Here is a 19,282-nt window from a genome sequence, read left to right as displayed (position 1 = left end):
GCAGTTCACAACTATCTGTAACTCCAGTTCTAAGGGATCTGCCATTTCACACCAATTCACATAAAATAAAAGTTAAATGGATTATTTTTTAAGAAATAAACTAATAGGGGAGAGGGAACTAGGATAATGAGAAGGGAAGGAGGGGTGAGGCGGACATGAGGGAGCAGAAAGGTTGAGTCAGGGGAAGAATAGAAGAAAACAAGAAAGGAGATACCATAATAGAGGGAGACATTTTAGGTTTACAGAGAAATCAGGCACTAGGGAAATGTCTGGAGATCTACAAAGATGACACCAGCTAACAATCTAAGCAATAGAGAGGAGAGGCTACCTTAAATGCCCTCCCCTGATAATGAGATCGATGACTGACTTCTATGCCACCCGATAGCCCTCACCCAGCAGCTGGTGGAAGTAGAAGCAGACACCCACAGCTAGTCACTGAACTGAACTGGAATCCAGATGCAGAGGATGAGTGAAGAGCAAAGGGGTTTAGACCAGGCTGGTGAAACCCACAGAAACAGCTGACCTGAACATGGGGATCTCTTGCTCCCCAGACTGATAGCTGGGATAACAGCTTGGGACTGATCCAGACCCCAGGAACATGGGTTTCAGTGAGGAAACCTCAGAAATCTACAGGACCTCCTGCAATAGTTCAGTACTTATCCCTAGCACAGGTGTGGACTTTGGGAGACCATTCCACATAGAGGAATACTCCCTGAGCCAAGACACACGGGGGTGGACCTAGGCCCTATCCCAAAGGATACGATAGACTCTGATGACACCCTATGGAAGGCCTCACCATCCAGGGGGAGCAGAAAGGATATGTGATAGGTAGGGTTTTAGTTAGGGGGGGGTGTAGGGAAGGACGGGAGGGAGAGGGAACTGGAATTGTCATGTAAAACAATCGTGTTTCTAATTAATATAAAAAATCTGCAAAAAAAAATAATAATCACAAATGAAAGCTGGGTAAGCTGGTGTAGGCCTGTAATCCCAACATGACTGCACTGAACTTGCTGTCCTTCTGCTTTGGTTCCTGGCATTTACAACCATATATTCACCTTATTTTCTTTAAGGTTTGTTGTGTTTTATTTATGTGTCTGTGTGATTTCATGCCATGTATATACAGATGCCAAGGAGGCCAGAGTGGACACTGCAGCTGGAGTTATAGGTGTGAGCTCTGTGCTGTGGGGGCTGGGAACTGAACTCGGGTCCTCAGCAATAGCAGTGCCTGCCCTTAACCACAGTGATACCTTCCCAGCCTCCTACATTCTTTCAAAATGTATTAACAGCAGAACAATAGTTATGTAAAACAAATGAAAAAAAATGTTATTTAAAGAAATGAAAAGATCTGGACGTTGGTGGCACACATCTATAATCCCAGCACTCGGGAGGCAGAGGCAGGCAGATCTCTGTGAGTTCGAGATCAGCCTGGTCTACAAGAGTGAGAGCCTCCAAAGCCACAGAGAAACCCTGTCTCAAAACACACACACACCCCCACACACAAAAGAAAACAAAAACTTAAATACAAAATCTGAGTGACTTCTCATGCATTGAACACAGTCACTAGAAAAGCTCTCCTTTGGAAATTCTCTTCCTGGAAGTTGGTGATTTTTTTCAAATGTTTGCGCATTTGAAATAAAGACATTATGAAACTAGAAAAAGAGGAAATAACTCAATATAGTTTATCAAACCAGAAAATAATTATTAACAAACCTGACAAAGAAAAGCTAGCAAGAAAGTTCTTTCTCGTCAGTCTAGGTGTGATCTAGGCCCTCTGCATATATATTACATTTGTGTAACTTGGTCCTCTTAGGGAATTTCTAACAGGGGGATCGGGGCTGTCTGACTCTGTGGCCCATTGCCTCATCCAACCTTAACAGAAAAGGAGGGGCCTGTCTATTCTACTCTCACTGCAACTTGCTACACCAGGGCTGGCTGATATGCATGGGAGGCCCTCCATTTTCTGAAGAGAAACAGAGGAGGAGGAGTGAATTGGGTAGGTTTGAGGAGCTGAGACGAGGGAGGAGAAACTTTGATTGGGATGCTAAAACAAAAAATAAATAACCCGAAAGTAACGTTCAGTAACAATTTTAAGGACATCACAACCACACTGGTGGTAGGTAGTTTGGCTTTTTTTTTTTTTTTTTTGAATATTGTTTTGCTTGTTTTAATATTGGCGTCAAAGACAGTGACTGGCTTAAAACTTAAACATTGGTGGGCCTGGTGGTATGGTCCTGATACCACAGCTACTTTGGAGGCTGATGCAAGACAATATAAAATGCAAAGTCCACTTTAGCTGCAGAATGAGTTCAAGGCCCTTCTGGACAAATTAGGGAGATACAGTCGCCAAATAAAGGGTAAAAGTTCTGGGGATGTAGCTCAGTGGGACAGCACTTGCCTGGCACGGACTGTTCCTGGGTAGGTTCTCGGCCCTGTGTCCTTTCTCTCTCTCTTCATTGTTTGATAGACATCAGACATACTTGCTATTAAACTTCAACTTCTGACCACCCTGCTCCACCTGCTAAACGTCTAGTTCACAGGCTTGTGTAACCTTGCCCAGTTCTGAGTTCTTTTCTAGCTGTCTGTTTTGTGTGCCTGTTTTGTGCCAATGATGCTGCTGACTGCAGATTTCTAATCTGAAGTTGGGTATGTTCATACCTCCACCATCACTGTTTACAATTGATTTCCATAGGGGAGGAGTTTGGTTTTTCATATTTATCTTAGGTTTATGGCTCTATTTGTGTCTTTTGCGTCTCCTTGTGTAGCTCTGACTGACCTGGAAGGAACTATACCAGACTGTCCTCAGTCATTGGTCTTCAGAATGTTGGGATGAGAGATTATCCATCACCATATCCAATTTAGTATTTTCCGGTTCATGGAGATTGTTCTGCATCTCTGCATTGCTTTGGTTCATATAGCCTTGTCACACTGCTGACTCACGAACAGAGAAAAAATTTCCCATCTTCTGTTGTCTCCAGCTTCACGTGTTGTGCGTGTTTGAACACATGTGCACGAGGAGTCAAAGGTCAGTGAATGCCTTTATCAGTGGTTCTGTACCTTTCTGGAGGGAAGGACGAGGGAAACAAGTTTTCTCACTGAACCCAGAGCCCATGGATTTGGGTAGGTTGATCAGTGAGCTCCAGGGATATCCTGCCTCTAACTTCACACAAAATACTTTGGATGTATCCTCCCCCACTCCCCTGCAAGCACCCAGCTTTTAGTGAGTGCTGGGGGACAGATTCATGCTTGCACAGCACAATTTTGCAGATTGAGTCATCCTTGAATGTTTCTTCAGTTTAACATTGTTTACTGTGGGTTTTTAACCTCCTTGGTTAGGTTTATTGAGAAGCTAAATTCGTGTATTTTTAACTTCATACTGTGGCCATTATGGACTCTCCCTCTTAACTCCCAATTGGGGAGATCATCTTTCCAGTTCTCTAGGAAGGCTCCAGGGTGACTTCCAAATTCCTTTAGCATTTACTGAGACCAAATCCAAGGACAAGAACCTGTTGAGAAGTACCCACAAGTCCTGACTCCCACCACTGCTCACACCCATTCCACTGCCACCCTGCATCCTGGAGCAGCTGTGCAGAGGGAGGAGTGGACTGGCAATGTAAGTGGGTGTAACAGGGAAAGCGGCTCCTGGTGCTAAGGATGGCAGATGAGTTTCATACTGATTATTCTTGGTCAAGTCTGGTTGCTTTTGGTCTGCAGGATGCTGGGTCCTCCTTACCTCTGGTGACTACTTCCACAGTATCCTGTACTATGGGGCCACAGATTCAGAAGGGGTCTCAACTGCACAACCACCTTCGGCTTTCTTCTCAGTCACACTAACCTTTGTGTGAAATCAACTTGACAATGGGGGGGCTCCGCCCTAGCATTGCAATCTAACAGGGGTGAGTGTATGGAGTCTGGTTCCTGTTGAAAGCACCAAAGCACCTTTCTAGCACCAACTTCTTCCTAATACTACAAACTCCTTCACCAGTTTCTCCGGATCACAGGTATTTAGACATAAACTGCTCCTTGGCTGATATTCCACTGTAGGACTAAGGTACAACCAAGGAAATACCCCAAGTCCTACAAAAAAAAACCCAAAGCCCTCAAGCTTACCCCCACCCGCACTGTATTGCAAGACCACTGGCTGCTATCTACTCATCAGTAAGGGACTCTGATCAGCTATCTTGAAGGCCCATGCCCTTAGCAGAAGCCAGAGATTACCAGACTCAGCTCTGACAAACCCATGCTGGCTAGAGACCACTGAATAAGAGACTGTTTTGGAAGTTGCTTCCAGACAACCTACCCAAGTTCCTGCAGAGGTTACTCCATCCTAACCCATGGCATTGCTACAAGCTGTGCCCTCAGGATAGTGCGGGCCCTGCCACTTGCATTGCCTACAGATTCTAGGCAGGCTGTAAAGTCTTTTCTTGCATTGAAGCTGACTTGACTGACCCGAGTCCTCTCAAGGACTGGAAACACAGTAGCAAAGCAGCTATCCTTGACAGTTGCTTTTCAATTTCAAGGGGGTTCTCACTTCCTCAGAGATCAAACCACATCTTCCCATCTGACTCAGACTTCCCAGAAAGGCAGAACAGAAAGAGGAAGCCAGCTTCCCTCCTGACCATGAGTACAAAACCTCAGCTGAAAAAACCTTAAGCTGCAGCACTGGACAAAAGGGCTCACCAGTTAATTTCCTGCTTACCAAAACCACATCTTGAGACACAACTTACAAAACCTTGCAAGGTCACAACCAGTCAACCTCAATTGGAGACCATTTGGCTGTAAACTAAGCAAGGACCAACCTTAGTGGTCAACCACGTTTCTCCTCTCCTGGGAACATCATCACACACGTTGTGTAGTAGCCTGGCCTAATTATGGCAGGGCTTCTCCACCCCCCCCCCACAGAGACACCAATGTACAAGTGTGAATTCTGTTTTATTAGTCAACTGGAAATCTAGACAATTCTCCAGTCCAGGGAGGCATTAATTTAATCCTCTTCCTCGTCATCACCAGCTCCAGCACCACCCTGGCCCTTCTTGGCATTCTTCCTCTTCACGCGGCCTGGGCGTCCACCACCGTAAGGAGAACGGAGGGAGAAATCAATGTGTTTCTGGGAGTCCAGGCGGACAATGAAGGACGGGATGTTCACCACCTGCTTGCGGACCCTGAACAGCAACAGGTTAAAGGGACAAGGTGAGAGGCTGAACCATTCGGTCCTGTCCTTGACAGCAGGCTGACAGCACTCCTGACCTTACAGACCCAGATGTCTCATGGGTAGTCTTGAAACCACAGAACCCATACAAATGCTTTATCCTGAGTAGTAAGCCTCAAACCACCTCAGACATCAAGAGTACATCTGTGCCCAGAGATGAAGGTGGTGAGTGAGAACCTGAGCCTATACCTGTTCAGCTCTCACGATCCGTGATCATTTACAGAAAAACAGGCAGTTTCCACTCACCCTAACTAGTCTTTGCCCCAGTCCCTTCAGCCAGGCACATTAACAAATAGGAATAAAGCAGTGCGGGTCTGGGTTGGAGCTCCGACACCAAGCTCCAATGACAGCTGCACCACCCCAACAGCATCGACTCAATCCTCTCCCTCCACGGGGGCACCAAGAGCCATTACCTGTCCAGCTGCTGGCATGCCTGGCAGAGACCTTCGCAAGGTGTACGGCTTGAGCCGCAGTGACACTTGCGCTGGGCTATGGGGAGACAAGGCTGTTCCCAATTCCCCCACAAGCTTTCATTCTGAACCCTCAGGGTAAGCTCAGATCTGTCAGCTCCGAAGGCTGCACAGGAGATAGGGACGGCAGCTTAGCAAAGGAACCAACAGTGCAGACAGGGAAGTAGAGTAGGCCGGCAGGCCTGGCTGTAGCTTACCTGATGTGGCGCTGGCGGATGAGCACTCGGGCGTGGTGGATGGACTTGGCCAGGCCCAGCTTAAAGACCTGGGTCTGCAGCCGCCTCTCCAGGAAGTCCTCAATCTTCAGGCCCAGGATGTAATCCAGCTTCATCTTGCCCTCGTCCAGCACCCCAATGCGAACAAGTCGCCTCAGCAGGGCATTGCCTGGGGAAGGGAGGAGTGTGACCCAGATCAGGCCTCACCTCAGAGCCTCCGGAAGGTCACTACAGCCGTCATCCATTTTTGCAAGGAGCGCAGGAAAAACAGCGATGTGCCTAATGATAACCTTCCTTCTATGAGCTCCTGGTTTCGACCCTGACACGGCCGCTGGATCAGCCTTTCAACAGCAGGCATCTCACCACAGGCTGTCACTCAGCCCTCACCACTACCATGGGAACTTCCACTCCCAACCTAAGATAACATGCTGCTTTCACAACAACAATCACAGTACTGGGGGAAACCAAAAGATAATCTAGACTACACAGCACCAGATAAATAAAAACTCACATCTATTCTCCCAGGAGTTTGAAAGAAATCTACTCTAACTGAAGGCCCAGTCACCTAGAAAGAAACCCTAAGAATAAAGAACCAAACCAAAGAAAAACGTACACCATCTATGTTATTTCAACACCCTAAAATAGACTCAAATTACGATGTTTTAGGCGGGCGTTGGTGGTGCACGCCTTTTAAATAGAAGCACTCGGGAGGCAGAGGCAGGCGGATCTCTGTGAGTTCGAGGCCAGCCTGGTCTCCAGAGCGAGTGCCAGGATAGGCTCCAAAGCTACAGAGAAACCCTGTCTCGAAAAACCAAAAAAAAAAAAAAAAAAAAAAAAAAAGATGGCTTCACTCCAAAGTCATCCCTGGGAGGCTGGCTGCCTGGACAATCTTCACTTCGGCTCACGAAAACCGCAGACCACCCTCATCTACCATTCATTCTCCTGTCACTGACCCCAAAGGAGCAATCTGTTCCCCAAACTCCCCTAAGCAAAGGGACGTGCCCTGACACCTGCAAGCCCCACACTCCTGCAAGAGTCTGGAAAGTCCAGACTCCAGGACGTTGGAAGACCAATCTCCACCAGATACTGCCCCCAAGGCTAGCGCAGCCGTGTCCACCGCCGTACCTCCCGGGACCACCAGTGCGGCCTGCGAACTCTGCAGCCCCACCCGCCACCGCTCACCCTTTTGCAGACGGGCCGGTACGCACCTTCGAAAAGACGCCGTGGGTCCTTTTCGTCCAGGGTCAGCAGCTCCCGGGCGGCCTTGCGGATCTTGGCCAGGGTAAACTTGACCCTCCACACCTCGCGCTTGTTCCGGAGCCCGTATTCTCCTGCACGGCGGGGGACCAGGGTGATGCGTTAGTTAACGATCACACTTGCATCCGTCGGCCACACACTCAGGACTCAAAACCGATGCAGGCCACACCCCTGCGCGGCGCCCAGGGCGAGCACACGTGGGAGGGCAGCCCTGGTGGCTACCTAACTCTTCCCCGATCGCCACCCTTCCCTCCTCTCCCTGCCATCTGAAACCCCACCCTGGCCGCTCACCTGCACGCTGGGTGGGCGGGGACCAGGGTGATGCGTTAACGATCACACTTGCACCGATCGGCCACACTCGGCTCTCAAAACCGATGCAGGCCGCCACAAGCCTGCGCGGCGCCCAGGGCGAGCACACGTGGGAGGGCCGACCTCGTGGCTACCGAACTCCTCTCCGATCATCCCTCCCCGCAATCTGAACCCCACCCTGGCTGCTCACCTATCAGCTTCAGCTCCTGATCGAGACGCGACTTCTCGAAGGGCCTCCGTGGGGTGACATAGGTTTTGCGACAAACCCAACTTCTGGCAACCGGCATGGTGGCGACTCAGGGCCCGCCGCGCCTGCGCACAAAGGATAAGGTTTAAAAAAAAAAGCAGTGGCGCATGCGCAGTGACTCCCCCCCCCCCCCGCGCGCGCCCCAGCACACCGCGGCCTGGCCCGGCTCTCGGAGACGCTGCCGTCACCACGTCCGACCGCCCTCCCTCCAGCCCCGCTCCCTCTGCGTGTCCGGATGGCTCCGCTAGCCCCGCCGAAGGCACCGAGGACCCCGCGCGCGACGCTCACCTCGGAACTCACGCCGGCGACAAAGAGACCCGCGGCCGCCGCGCCGCGCTTTTATAGCAGCGTGGCCTGGCCGTGACGTCAGCGCGCACGGCTCGCGGCTCCGCCAATCACAAGCGGGAAGGCGATAGAGCGGAGGCTCGGGTGGTGGGCCAGAGCGGCGCCGCGCTGGGCGGACTTCAGCGGTGCGGTGAGCCTCAGGCGGCTCACCGGCCCTGGTGACGTCCTTGTTATAAATCCAAGGATTTATGTGGGCTGCCGCTGCTGGGGCACAGACGCAGGGTGACGCCACGCACTGCGGTGGCTGGTTTTTTTTGCTTTAACAAAGACCCAGGGCAGCTGCCAAGGTTCCCCAGCAATGCTAGCATTGTAGGTCTCTGGGCCTGCCTCCCTGCTGGGCTTACACTGTGAGATATGCTTGCCCTTGTGCCTGTTGGGTTTGTTTGTTTGTTTTGTTTTTTTCAGCTTGACGCAAAGCTAGACATATCTAGAAAGAAGAACTCTTAGATAAGAAAACGTACCCCCCCCATCATCTTGGCCTCTGAGTCTCTCCTATTTTATTTGTTGTTTTGAGAAAGGGTTTCCCACCCAAGTGACCATAAATTCCTAATCCTCCTGCTGCTGATAACTTCCCAAATGATGGGATTACAACCCATTTTCCTGAAGATATTTTCTTTTCTTTTTCTTTTCCTTTTTTTTTTTTGCAGATTTTTTTATTTGAATTAGAAACAAGATTGTTTTACTTGTCAATCCCAGTTCCCTCTCCCTCCCGTCTTCCCCTACCACCCTCCCCAAGTAAAACCCTACCTATCACATATCCTTTCTGCTCCCCCTGGAGAGTGAAGCCTTCCGTAGGATGTCATCAGTCTGTCATATCCTTTGGGATAGGGCCTAGGGTCACCCCCCCCCCCATGTGTCTTGGCTCAGGGAATATCGCTCTATGTGGAATGGGCTCCCAAAGTCCACACCTAGGCTAGGGATAAGTACTGAACTATTGCAGGAGGTCCTGTAGATTTCCGAGGTCTCCTCACTGAAACCCATGTTCCTGGGGTCTGGATCAGTCCCATGCTGATATCCCAGCTACCAGTCTGGGGAGCAAGAGTTCCCTGGTCAGCTGTTTCTGTGGGTTTCACCAGCCTGGTCTGGACCCCTTGGCTCATCACTCGTCTTTCTCTGCAACTGGATTCCAGTTCAGTTCAGTCTGAAGATATTTTCTTTTTCGTTTGGTTGGGATCCCCCCCTACTACCCTGCCAAGACTGGTCTTTCTACTTAGTCCTGGATGTCCTGGAGCTAGCAGATGTAGACCAGGCAGCCCTTGAACTCACAGAGATCCGCCTGCTTCTGCTTCCCAAGTGCTGGGATTAAAGGTGTGCACCACCACACCGACTTATTTATTTTTGAGGAGAAACAGACCTGAAACTATGTAGACAGGCTGGCCTCAAAACTCACAGGTATGATGTTCCCACCTCTGTCCCTCAGTACCTAAGAGGACAGGCCTATACCACTAGGACTAGACCAGGTATTCTTTCCTTTTATTTTAACCAGTTTGTCTGGTAGGAATTTACATTTGCATTTACATACTCAGAAGGCAAGGATCTTGCTCATTTAGTTTGGGTGGACAGGGTGAGGGAAGGGGACAGGTAAGGACCAGAAGACAAGTTTACTTTCTGTGTCAAATATTTGATTTTTATTTTTTTTAATTTTACATGCATTGGTATTTTGCCTGTTTGTATGTTGAAGGTGTCAGATCCCTGGAACTGTAGTTACAGACAGATGTATGCTGCCATGTGGGTGCTGGGAATTGAACTTGAATCCTCTGTAAGAGCAGCCAGGGCTCTTAAGAGTGGAGCCATCTTTCTAGTCCCAATTTTTAACTTTTAAAAATAATTTAATGGCCAGGCATTGGTGGTGCACACCTTTAATCCCAGCACTCGGGAGGCAGAGGCAGGCAGATCTCTGTGAGTTCGAGACCAGCCTGGTCTACAAGAGCAAGTTCCAGGATAGGCTCCAAAGCCACAGAGAAACCCTGTCTCGAAAAGAAAAAAAAAAAATCTCCAAGGCACAACTTAGTGGGATACAAAGAGGCAGATTCCCAATCAGAAAGGCTAAGTATAAACCCCCAGGCCTGGTAGTTACTAGTTTTGTGACCCTGGGCAAGTCATTTCCTCTTCCTTTTTCTCATCTGAATATAGAAATAAAAGCTCCACACTCCAAAGGTTATTGTCATGACTCAAAATACAAACATTTATTCAACATTTATTGAGAACTGCCCTGTAGAAAACAGAAAAAGCCAAATAAAATAAGAGCAGTCTCAACTCTGAACAAGCTCACAGTTTGGAAACAGAAATACAAAACAACACAGCCAGGAAATGCCTTAAAACAGAAAAAAAAAAAAAAAAAAAAAAACCTAGAAAGGACGTAGTGTTCAAAACTGTGGATTCAGGCAGGGCGGGGGACACGAGCCTTCATGTGGAGACAAGCTGGGGTGACCATCCAAGGGGGTTCTTGCGGCCCACAGCCACACACCCCCATTCTCCAGCTCACTGCAGGCTGGCCCACTGCAGGGAGGTGTAGACCACCTTCCCATCAGGCTGGGGGGAGCAGAGAAGCAGGGTCTTTCTGACACTGGTTCCCAGGCGGCCGGCAGAGACCAGGTCCTGAAGGGGGATGGGGTCGTCGGCGGCCCAGCACTGAGCGATGTAGTGGGCGTGAAAACGCAGCGGGTCACCTGGGGAAGGGAAGAGACGGGTGCATTGCGATTCCCACCTGCATAGCTGGAGCACTGACAACGGAGCCTCCTGCTTACTGCATGTTTGGGCTTCCTTTGCAGTGCTAGGTGTGGAAGCCAGGGCCCTGTGCGGATTAGGTAAATACTCTACCGCTTTCTGTTTGTTTGTTTGAAGTATATGAGTGCTTGCTTGCCTGCCTGCATGTGTGTGCTTGGTGCCTGCACAGACCACCCACAGTGCTGGGGTTACAGGTGGTTGTGAGTCACTTTGTTGAGTGCTGTGTCCTCTGCAACAGCGCCATTGAGCCATCTCTCTAGCGCCCTCTGTACTTTTGGGGACAAGGTTTACATTGCCCATGCTAGTCTTGAACTTGCCCTGTGGACCACACACACCCTAACGAGCTCTGGTTGTTCTGGAACTCACTATATAGACCAAGTTAGCCTCCAACCAACAGAAATCTGCCTGCCTCTTTTTCCTGAGTGTGGGAATAAAAAGTGGTATGCATCCCCACACCTGGCCCAGCCACTCTACTCTGAAGGATCCTCCCCATTCCCTCTCTCTTTTTGTTTTTTTCGAGACAGGGTTTCTCTGTGCAGCTTTGTAGACCAGGTGGAACTCACAGAGATCCCCCTGCCTCTGCCTCCTGAGTGCTGGGATTAAAGGCGTGCGCCACCAACGCCCAGTATCTTTTTATCTGCCCTCTTTTTAAGTTTTTTTCAGACACCTGTTTTATGTGGCCCAGGATAGTTCTGATGGCCCCAAATGGCTTCACAATTGCCAGTAACAGAATAGAAAGCACAGAATGGGGGATGTGGGGTGGAGGGATGGGGGGATGGGGGCTGGAGAGATGGCTCAGTGGTCAGAAGCACTGGCTGCTGTTCCAGAGGACCCGGATTCAGATTCAATTCCCAGCACCCACATGGCAGCTCACAACTGTCTGTAGCTCCAGTTTCAGGGGACCCAAGACCTTCACACCAATGCACATACCATAAAGTTAAATAAATTAAAAAGAGAAAGCAAAGAATGGTTACCTCCGTGGTACAATATACATCTGTAAGACTAAACAATATGGACTAGAGAGATGGCTCAGAGGTTAAGAGCACTGACTGCTCTTCCAGAGGTCCTGAGTTCAATTCCCAGCAACCACACGGTGGCTCACAACCATCCGTTATGAGATTTGGCGCCCTCTTCTGGTGTGCAGATATACATGGAAGCAGAATGTTGTATACATTATAAATAAATAAAATCTTAAAAAAAAAAGACTAAACAATATACAACTATCAGGATTAAAAGTTATGGTGAGGCAGTCTTGTAACCTCAAGCACTTAGGAGGCTTAGGCTGGGGGGGGGCTGCTCCTTGGGCTTAGGAATTCAAGGACAAGCTGGGCACCATACAGGCATTTTACCATACAGAAAGAAAGCCAAGATTAAAAGATAAGCCACAAGCACTGGTATGTAGCTCATTAATAGACCACTTACAAATCCGTAGCACCAAAGCTACATACAAAACAAAAACGGAACCCATCTGAGACTTTAGTAGGCTAAAGAAGATTTTATAATAGGATAGAGCAAAAAAAATTAAAAGTCCCATGCTAATCCCAGCACTCCGGAAGGCAGAGGCAGTTAGTTAGACCTCTCTTTCAGTTCCAGGACAGCCCGGTCTACACAGAGCAAGTTCCAGGACAGCAAGGCTACACAGTAAAACCCTGTCTAGGAAAAAGAAAGAAAAAATAAATACAACTAAACTGTCAATAGGATCCACTCTCCCCATTCCACCCCCGCAAAAAAGAGCCAGTCGGTAAACATGGTTAGTTTTGTGGGCCTTGTTGCAAATACTTGGCTGTGCCAGCATGGCACAGCGGTCACATGTTATGTAAGCACAGGCCCTCTGATGGCTTTAGTTTCTGAACAGCTGACAGTCTGTCCCTGGAGTAGGTGGATCTAAATTAGAAGGACAGGAATCTGAATAAGACTGTACAAGGGGGATGGATCACAGGCAAGGGAAATTTAAAATGGAGAGCTGGAGAGATGGCTCAGTGAGTAAGAACGCCTAGCATTCTTCCAGAGGACCCCAAGCTCAGCTTCTAGCAACCGCATTAAACTGGCAATGGCCTGTTAACTCCAGCTCCAGGAAAATCTAATGCCATCTTCCAGTTTCCCAGTGTAGCCACCCACATGCACACATACTAATGCAAATAAAAAAAAATCTTTAAGAGGGGGGAGGGGTGGGCATCTAAACCATGAGACTGTGTAGCATTCTAGGGGACTGTTGCTATGCCCCTGCCTGGCAGCTGGGTTCCTGGCAAGAGCCTCACCAGAAGCAAGAGCCTCTGGCTGTTAAAAAGGCTGCAGCCAGCTAAGAGGGCACATCAAAATGCTTGAGAAACTAATCCTGTAACTGTTTTCCTGGAGGCTTAGCAACTTTGAGCCTCGGGCAAAATTTAAAAATAAACTTAGAAGCGTTACAGTGATGGAGGCCTTGGACACCATTTCACAGGAGACCAGGATTCTCTCAGGATTGTCCCATACACCGAGTACTCACTGTTTTAGAAATATTGACATAGCAGAACTAACTGGTCAGTGCCAGGCCCGAATGCCCACACATTTTAATCACCCCAGCACTCCCACGTTTGAGGCCAGCCAGGGTTACATGCGCCACCCTGTCAAAGGAAAGAAGAGCGGCAGGAATAGAACAAAATATTTAGCTGATGGTTCAATTCAGTGTGTAGGATTAGAGGTAGATGTGGCGGCACACATTTGTCAATCCTAGCTCTTAGGAGACGAGGCAACAAGACTGCTTCCAACTGTGTCTTGTGGTAAACTAGACACCAAGCTGGGACTCAATAGCAAGACTTTGCAAAAAAAAAAAATAATAATAATAAATAAGAAAAAGAAAGTCCTGGTACGGTAGCAGATGCCTTTGATTCCCGGCATGCTGGAGACAGACAGGCGGATCTCTGTGAGTCTGAGGCCACCCAGTGTTACATAGTAGACCTTATCTTTAAAAATTCTGAGAATGCCAGGCATGGTGATACAATATGAGCTCTTGGGAGGAAGGTTCTATGAGTTCTAATTTACCCCGGTCTACATAGGCAGTTTTGGGCCAGCCAGAGCTATACACAAAGCCCCTATCTCAAAAATAAACAAGTAAGGTATAGGATTAGGTAATTAACTGATTTACACTAGTTATTTTTAAACTGTAGTAGTTTTGTCTAGGAACAGGAGTCTCACTCACTATGTATGTTGCACAGGTTGGCTTTTAAATTCTAGGTCCAAGAAATTCTGCTGTAGTTTCCCAAGTAGCTGGGGATACAGGCACATATCACCGTTCTGGACCTAGCTAGAACTTTGTCCCTCTAGGCTACTTAAATGGCATGCATGCATCTGCATATCCGTATCAACACACACCCTCCCATATATTCTCAACCACCCGTCATTTTTTTTCACTTTTGATTGTTTTTCACATACAAGACCCTACCTTTCTTACTTTCTTTTTTAACTTTTTCCTTTTTTTGCACACAGGGTCTTGATACCCAGCCCTGGCTAGCTTGAAGTCACTCTGCAGCCTATAAGGTCTCAAACTTGTGGCAATCTTCCTGTCTCAGACTCTCAAGTGCTAAGATTACAGATATGGCCATCACACCCTTTTTTTTTTTTCTTTTGTTGAGATGGGGTATCACATAGCCAAAGCTAGTCTCAAACCGGCTATGACTGCACTTATCATTAGAGACATGTACCTCCATACCCAACTATAATCCTACACATTAACTCTTTGATAGCTAATACTATGTTTCTCAGACTACCAGTTTTTTGTTTTATTGGCTGCCGTTTTCTTGTTGTTTTGAAGACTGTCTCCTGGCTGGCCTGGAACTCAAACATGCACTGCTTGATGAAAAGAAGGGACCACCCTTCTCGTCTCAATTGCTGTGTTTTGTTCCTAATCTATTAGGGACTTTGCTCTTTTAACCTTTTATAAAGAATCTTTTAACCTTTTATAAAGAATCCTTCAGCGTATGTGCTCATGATTTGTGCACATTGGTAAGGACTTCTGAGCCAATCTTGTAGATCTCAAGCAGTATTTATGAGAAATTACTAAATCGAGGCAGCTGTTGTGGCACAGGCTCTTAATCCCAGCACCTGGGAAGTAGAGAAAGACTTTGCATTCCAAGGCTAGCCTGTGCAGCATAGCAAATTCCAAGCTAGTCTTGGCGACATATTGAGACCCCGACTCAAACAAAACAAGTTACTGAACTACTCTCCACAAGCTCAGGAGAACCCCCTCGTTATTTGCTGTCCTTCTCTGGATCCCCAGGGCATAGAGGTGAGGCAGAAGAGAAAACACAGAACACAGAAAAAACAGAGAAAGACCATCAGGAAAGGTACAGCCACAGAGTCCCAACCTGAACTCACCAGGATAGACCAGGAAGTCCCCACCAAACTTCCCCGCTGCGCTGAGGAAGAAGCCTCTCTCCCACAGGTCCCGGTAGATGCTGTAGCGCAGCTCGTGGGCGGGACGGCCAGCATGCGGCCAGTCTTTGGACTGCACACGCCAATCCAGAGGCTTAGCCTTCACAGGCCGAGGCCTGGCAGTGGCCAGCTGGATGAGCAGGGCTGACCTGGGCAAGGGGGTCACCCCGTTTGAAGGCCCTGGCTGGGGAGATGAAGACTCTGGAGGAGATGAAGACTCTGGGGAAGATGAAGAGCCTGAGGAAGGGGCAAAAAGGATTTTACTGAACCCACAAGGCAAGGTCTGCTTATCCCCAGGAAAAGCCAAAGATTCCTTCCCTCCTGCCCCAAATCCCAACCCCAAGCCTTACCTTCACCTGCCTCCTCCTGCTGCCCATTAGCCTGGCCGTCATCAGTGGTCTCGCCCCCTGGGGTACTCCCCTGGGGAGCTTCGCTTCCACCGGCTTCTTGGCCTTCATCGGCCCCTGAATCCTGCTCCAGCTTCTGCTTCTTGGCAGCCTGGCCCTCTGCGATCTTCTCCAGGAGCTCCTGACGCCGGGTCTCACGGGCCTCGGCTGCCAACGAGCTCTGCTCCTGGAAACTCTGCTCCTGCTGGCGCTTGAACGACGCTAAGGCCTGAGAAGTAAAACAAGAACCTTACCTGGGACCCCACAAGCAAGACACAAGGCTGCAGCCCGTGGGCACCCAGGAATCCTGGCCCTCCCAGGCCTCCTCCCCGCAGCGCAGGGGCCTGCGGCTCCTCACTTACCAGGCCATGGCTGCGGGGATCCGGGCGCGGGGCGCTGACGAGCGTCACGGCGCCTATCTCGGCCAGGAGCCGGGCTTCCTCGGGTAGGAGCAGAAGCGGGAGGCCCAGGCGCGAGTTCTGGCGGGGCCCGCGGGGCAGGGCGCCCACCGTGCGGCCCCCGACCCCCAGGCGCTCCCGCAGCGCCTGCACCGCCTCGGCGCCCCACACCAGCGAGCGGCCGTTGGCAACCTCCACCACCAGCATCCTCCTGCAAAGCGCGGGCGGGGCGGCCGTCAGCCCCGCGGACCCCACCCCACCGAAGCCGTCCACGCCCCCAGGGCAAGCAGGCCCCGCCCCCGAGGGGAGGAGCCGGGGTGGGGGAAGCTCACCCGCAACCCAGGCCAAGCTCGCCCCGCCCGCACCCGGGAGGACGGGCGGAGGCCACGCCCCTCGCCCAGGTCCCCAGGCTCCGGCTCCCCCCACCACCCTCCCCGCAGCTCCCGGTGACCGTCAGCCCTGCAGAGGAGGGGAGAGAGAGAGAGGGGGGATAGAGAGAGAGAGAGAGAGGGAGGGGGAGAGAGAGGGAGAGAGAGGGAGGGGGATAGAGAGAGAGATAGAGAGAGAGAGAGAGAGAGAGAGAGAGAGGGGGATAGAGAGAGAGGGAGGGGGATAGAGAGAGGGATAGAGAGATAGAGAGAGAGAGGGAGAGAGAGGGGGGATAGAGAGAGAGAGAGAGAGGGAGAGAGAGAGAGAGAGGGAGGAAGAGGGAGAGAGAGGGATAGAGAGAGGGAGAGAGAGAGGGATAGAGAGGGAGAGAGAGGAGAGAGCGGAAGAGAGAGAGAGGGATAGAGAGAGAGGGAGAGAGGGAGAGGAGAGGAAGAGAGAGAGAGGAAGAGGGAGAGAGAGAGGGATAGAGAGAGAGGGGGAGAGAGAGGGATAGAGAGAGAGGGGGGGGGATAGAGAGAGAGGGGGAGAGAGAGGGATAGAGAGAGAGAGGGAGAGGAGAGAGAGAGAGGGATGGGGAGAGAGAGATAGAGAGGGAGAGAAAGAGAGGAAGAGACAGAGAGAGAGGAGAGAGAGGGGGAGAGAGAGGGATAGAGAGAGAGAGGGGGGGAGAGAGAGGGATAGAGAGAGAGAGGGAGGGGGAGAGAGAGGGATAGAGAGAGAGGGAGAGAGGGAGAGGAGAGAGAGGGAGAGAGAGAGAGGGAGGGATAGAGAGAGGGATAGAGAGGGAGAGAAAGAGAGAGGAAGAGACAGAGAGAGAGAGAGGAGAGAGAGAGGGAGAGAGGGAGAGGAGAGAGAGAGGGAGGGGGAGAGAGAGATATAGAGAGAGAGGGAGAGAAAGAGAGGAAGAGACAGAGAGAGAGGAGAGAGGGGGAGAGAGAGGGACAGAGAGAGAGGGAGGGGGAGAGAGAGGGATAGAGAGAGAGAGAGAGAGGGAGAGGAGAGAGAGAGAGGGATGGGGAGAGAGAGAGATAGAGAGGGAGAGAAAGAGAGGAAGAGACAGAGAGAGAGGAGAGAGAGGGGGAGAGAGAGGGATAGAGAGAGAGAGGGGGGGAGAGAGAGGGATAGAGAGAGAGAGGGAGGGGGAGAGAGAGGGATAGAGAGAGAGGGAGAGAGGGAGAGGAGAGAGAGGGAGAGAGAGAGAGGGAGGGATAGAGAGAGGGATAGAGAGAGAGGGAGAGAAAGAGAGAGGAAGAGACAGAGAGAGAGAGAGGAGAGAGAGAGGGAGAGAGGGAGAGGAGAGAGAGAGGGAGGGGGAGAGAGAGATATAGAGAGAGAGGGAGAGAAAGAGAGGAAGAGACAGAGAGAGAGGAGAGAGGGGGAGAGAGAGGGACAGAGAGAGAGGGAGGGGGAGAGAGAGGGATAGAGAGAGAGGGAGAGAAAGAGAGAGGAAGAGACAGAGAGAGAGAGAGGAGAGAGAGAGAGAGAGAGGGAGGGGGAGAGAGAGGGATAGAGAGAGAGGGAGAGAAAGAGAGAGGAAGAGACAGAGAGAGAGAGGAGAGGAAGAGGGAGAGAGAGGGATAGAGAGAGAGAGAGGGAGGGAGAGGAAGAGGGAGAGGAGAGGAGAGAGAGAGGAGAAAGAGGGGGATAGAGAGGAGGGAGAGAGATGGGGAGAGAGAGGGGATAGAGAGAGGGGGGATAGAGAGAGAGGGGGAGAGAGAGAGGGAGGAACAGGGGGATAGAGAGAGAGAGGGAGGGGGAGAAAGAGAGGGGGAGAGAGGGGAGGGGAAGAGACAGAGAGAGGGGGGAGAGAGAGATGGGGAGAGAGGGAGAGACAGAGAGAGAGGAGGGAGAGAGATGGGGAGGGGGGGTGGGAGAGAGAGACAGAGAGGGGGAGACAGAGACAGAGGAGAGATAGGGAGAGAGGAGGGGGGAGGAGAGACAGAGAGGAAGAGACAGAGAGAGGGGGAGAGAGGAGAGATAGAGAGACAGGGAGAGGGGGGAGAAAGAGGAGAGGGACAGAGAGAGAGAGGGGGAGAGAGAGAGAGAGAGGGAGATATAGGGAGAGGGAGAGAGGAGAGAAGGAGAGAGGGGGACAGAGAGAGAGAGAGAGTAAAGGGAGACAGAGAGACCTCCAGCCGCAGCGGCGCACCGCCCCTTTTCGCAAAGTGGGCGTCTCCCTCCGGGCGTGTCCGTCCGTCCGTCCGTCAAGCCTCCGAACGCAGAGTGGCAGCTGGCTGAAGCCACACCCCCTTCCAGAACCCGGGAACCCGGCCCCTCCCACCTCGAGTCCCCCCAGTTCCCGCCTGCTATCCACTTTCAGCCGCACGGACGCTTTTTTCTTTCCTTCTCTTTTTTAAGAGAAACCCGGTGCCGTCTTGCGCGGGAGGAGGTTCGATGTCCGGGCGTCCGCGGCTCGGCTCAATCCGGGGTCCCCACCCCGCCCCACCCCCTCACCCCTTGACCCCCGCCCCATCCCCGGGCCACCCCGCTAGACGAGCGTGTCGGCCTCCGGGATCTCGGCTCTGTCGCACGGCCGCCCCCTCCCTGGCAGCAGCCGCCGGAGGAGGCTCGCTCGGCGTCCGCAGCGGGCCGGGCCGGCTGCGTCCCCCGTCAATTCCTCCGGCCGCGGCCCCGCCCACCCCACCCCACCCCACCCCACCCTACCCGGGAGTCCGCGCCCACGGTGGCGCCCTCAGTGGCACTCGCGGGCGAGCGCAGGGCACGCCGACTCGGCGTCCGTGCTTCGGTCGGCCAGGCCGTCGCACCGTCCGTCCTCCGCGGTCAGCTCCTCGCCCAGCACTCTACGTAGCTCTACGTAGCGCGTCTTCCGTCACCCCCTGCCCTCCCCCGTCACGTCAGCAGAGCGGAAAACCGGAGGCGGGCGAGCGAGCCCTCCGCCCGCCCGCACCGCCGCTCGCCCTC

General features: G+C 51.4%; 2 protein-coding genes across 3 annotated transcripts; both read right to left on the bottom strand.

Moving 5' to 3' along the window:
* Window positions 1-4,910: 4,910 nt before the first annotated feature.
* Rps9 (ribosomal protein S9) lies at window positions 4,911-8,115 on the bottom strand. Its single transcript, XM_027431012.2, has 5 exons — window positions 7,993-8,115; window positions 7,648-7,769; window positions 7,100-7,222; window positions 5,874-6,060; window positions 4,911-5,159 (listed from the first exon to the last, which is right to left on the bottom strand). Exons 2-5 carry the CDS (start codon window positions 7,742-7,744, stop codon window positions 4,982-4,984), a joined length of 585 nt encoding a protein of 194 aa, XP_027286813.1. The 5' UTR covers window positions 7,745-7,769; window positions 7,993-8,115; the 3' UTR covers window positions 4,911-4,981.
* A 2,092-nt stretch (window positions 8,116-10,207) lies between these two features.
* On the bottom strand, window positions 10,208-19,276 carry Tsen34 (tRNA splicing endonuclease subunit 34). Of its 2 annotated transcripts, none has more exons than XM_027431006.2 (5): window positions 19,025-19,276; window positions 15,935-16,181; window positions 15,537-15,801; window positions 15,130-15,423; window positions 10,208-10,718 (listed from the first exon to the last, which is right to left on the bottom strand). In XM_027431006.2, exons 2-5 carry the CDS (start codon window positions 16,175-16,177, stop codon window positions 10,531-10,533), a joined length of 990 nt encoding a protein of 329 aa, XP_027286807.1. In that variant the 5' UTR covers window positions 16,178-16,181; window positions 19,025-19,276; the 3' UTR covers window positions 10,208-10,530. The 2 variants fall into 2 exon arrangements, with proteins under 2 accessions (XP_027286807.1, XP_027286808.1); XM_027431007.2 differs by lacking the exon at window positions 19,025-19,276 and adding an exon at window positions 18,490-18,631.
* Between the last annotated feature and the right edge of the window lie 6 nt (window positions 19,277-19,282).

Source organism: Cricetulus griseus, chromosome 9 (genome assembly GCF_003668045.3).
Source record: "Cricetulus griseus strain 17A/GY chromosome 9, alternate assembly CriGri-PICRH-1.0, whole genome shotgun sequence".
Taxonomy (NCBI): domain Eukaryota; kingdom Metazoa; phylum Chordata; class Mammalia; order Rodentia; family Cricetidae; genus Cricetulus; species Cricetulus griseus.
This window is presented reverse-complemented; position numbering and strand designations above follow the sequence as displayed.

Bases quoted from the DNA above. Each gene is read 5' to 3' on its own strand.
- Tsen34 (XM_027431006.2), bottom strand. From the start codon at position 16,177: ATGCTGGTGGTGGAGGTTGCCAACGGCCGCTCGCTGGTGTGGGGCGCC. The intron at 15,424-15,536 runs GTAAGGCTTGGG...CCCCTTCCTCAG, and splicing joins GCAGGAGGAGGCAGGTGAAG to GCTCTTCATCTTCCCCAGAG. The intron at 10,719-15,129 runs GTGAGTTCAGGT...TCCCTTCCCCAG, and splicing joins GGACTTCCTGGTCTATCCTG to GTGACCCGCTGCGTTTTCAC.
- Rps9 (XM_027431012.2), bottom strand. From the start codon at position 7,744: ATGCCGGTTGCCAGAAGTTGGGTTTGTCGCAAAACCTATGTCACCCCA. The intron at 6,061-7,099 runs GTGCGTACCGGC...TCCCTTCCCCAG, and splicing joins CCCACGGCGTCTTTTCGAAG to GCAATGCCCTGCTGAGGCGA. The intron at 5,160-5,873 runs GTAAGCTACAGC...GTTGCTGTTCAG, and splicing joins ATCCGCCAGCGCCACATCAG to GGTCCGCAAGCAGGTGGTGA.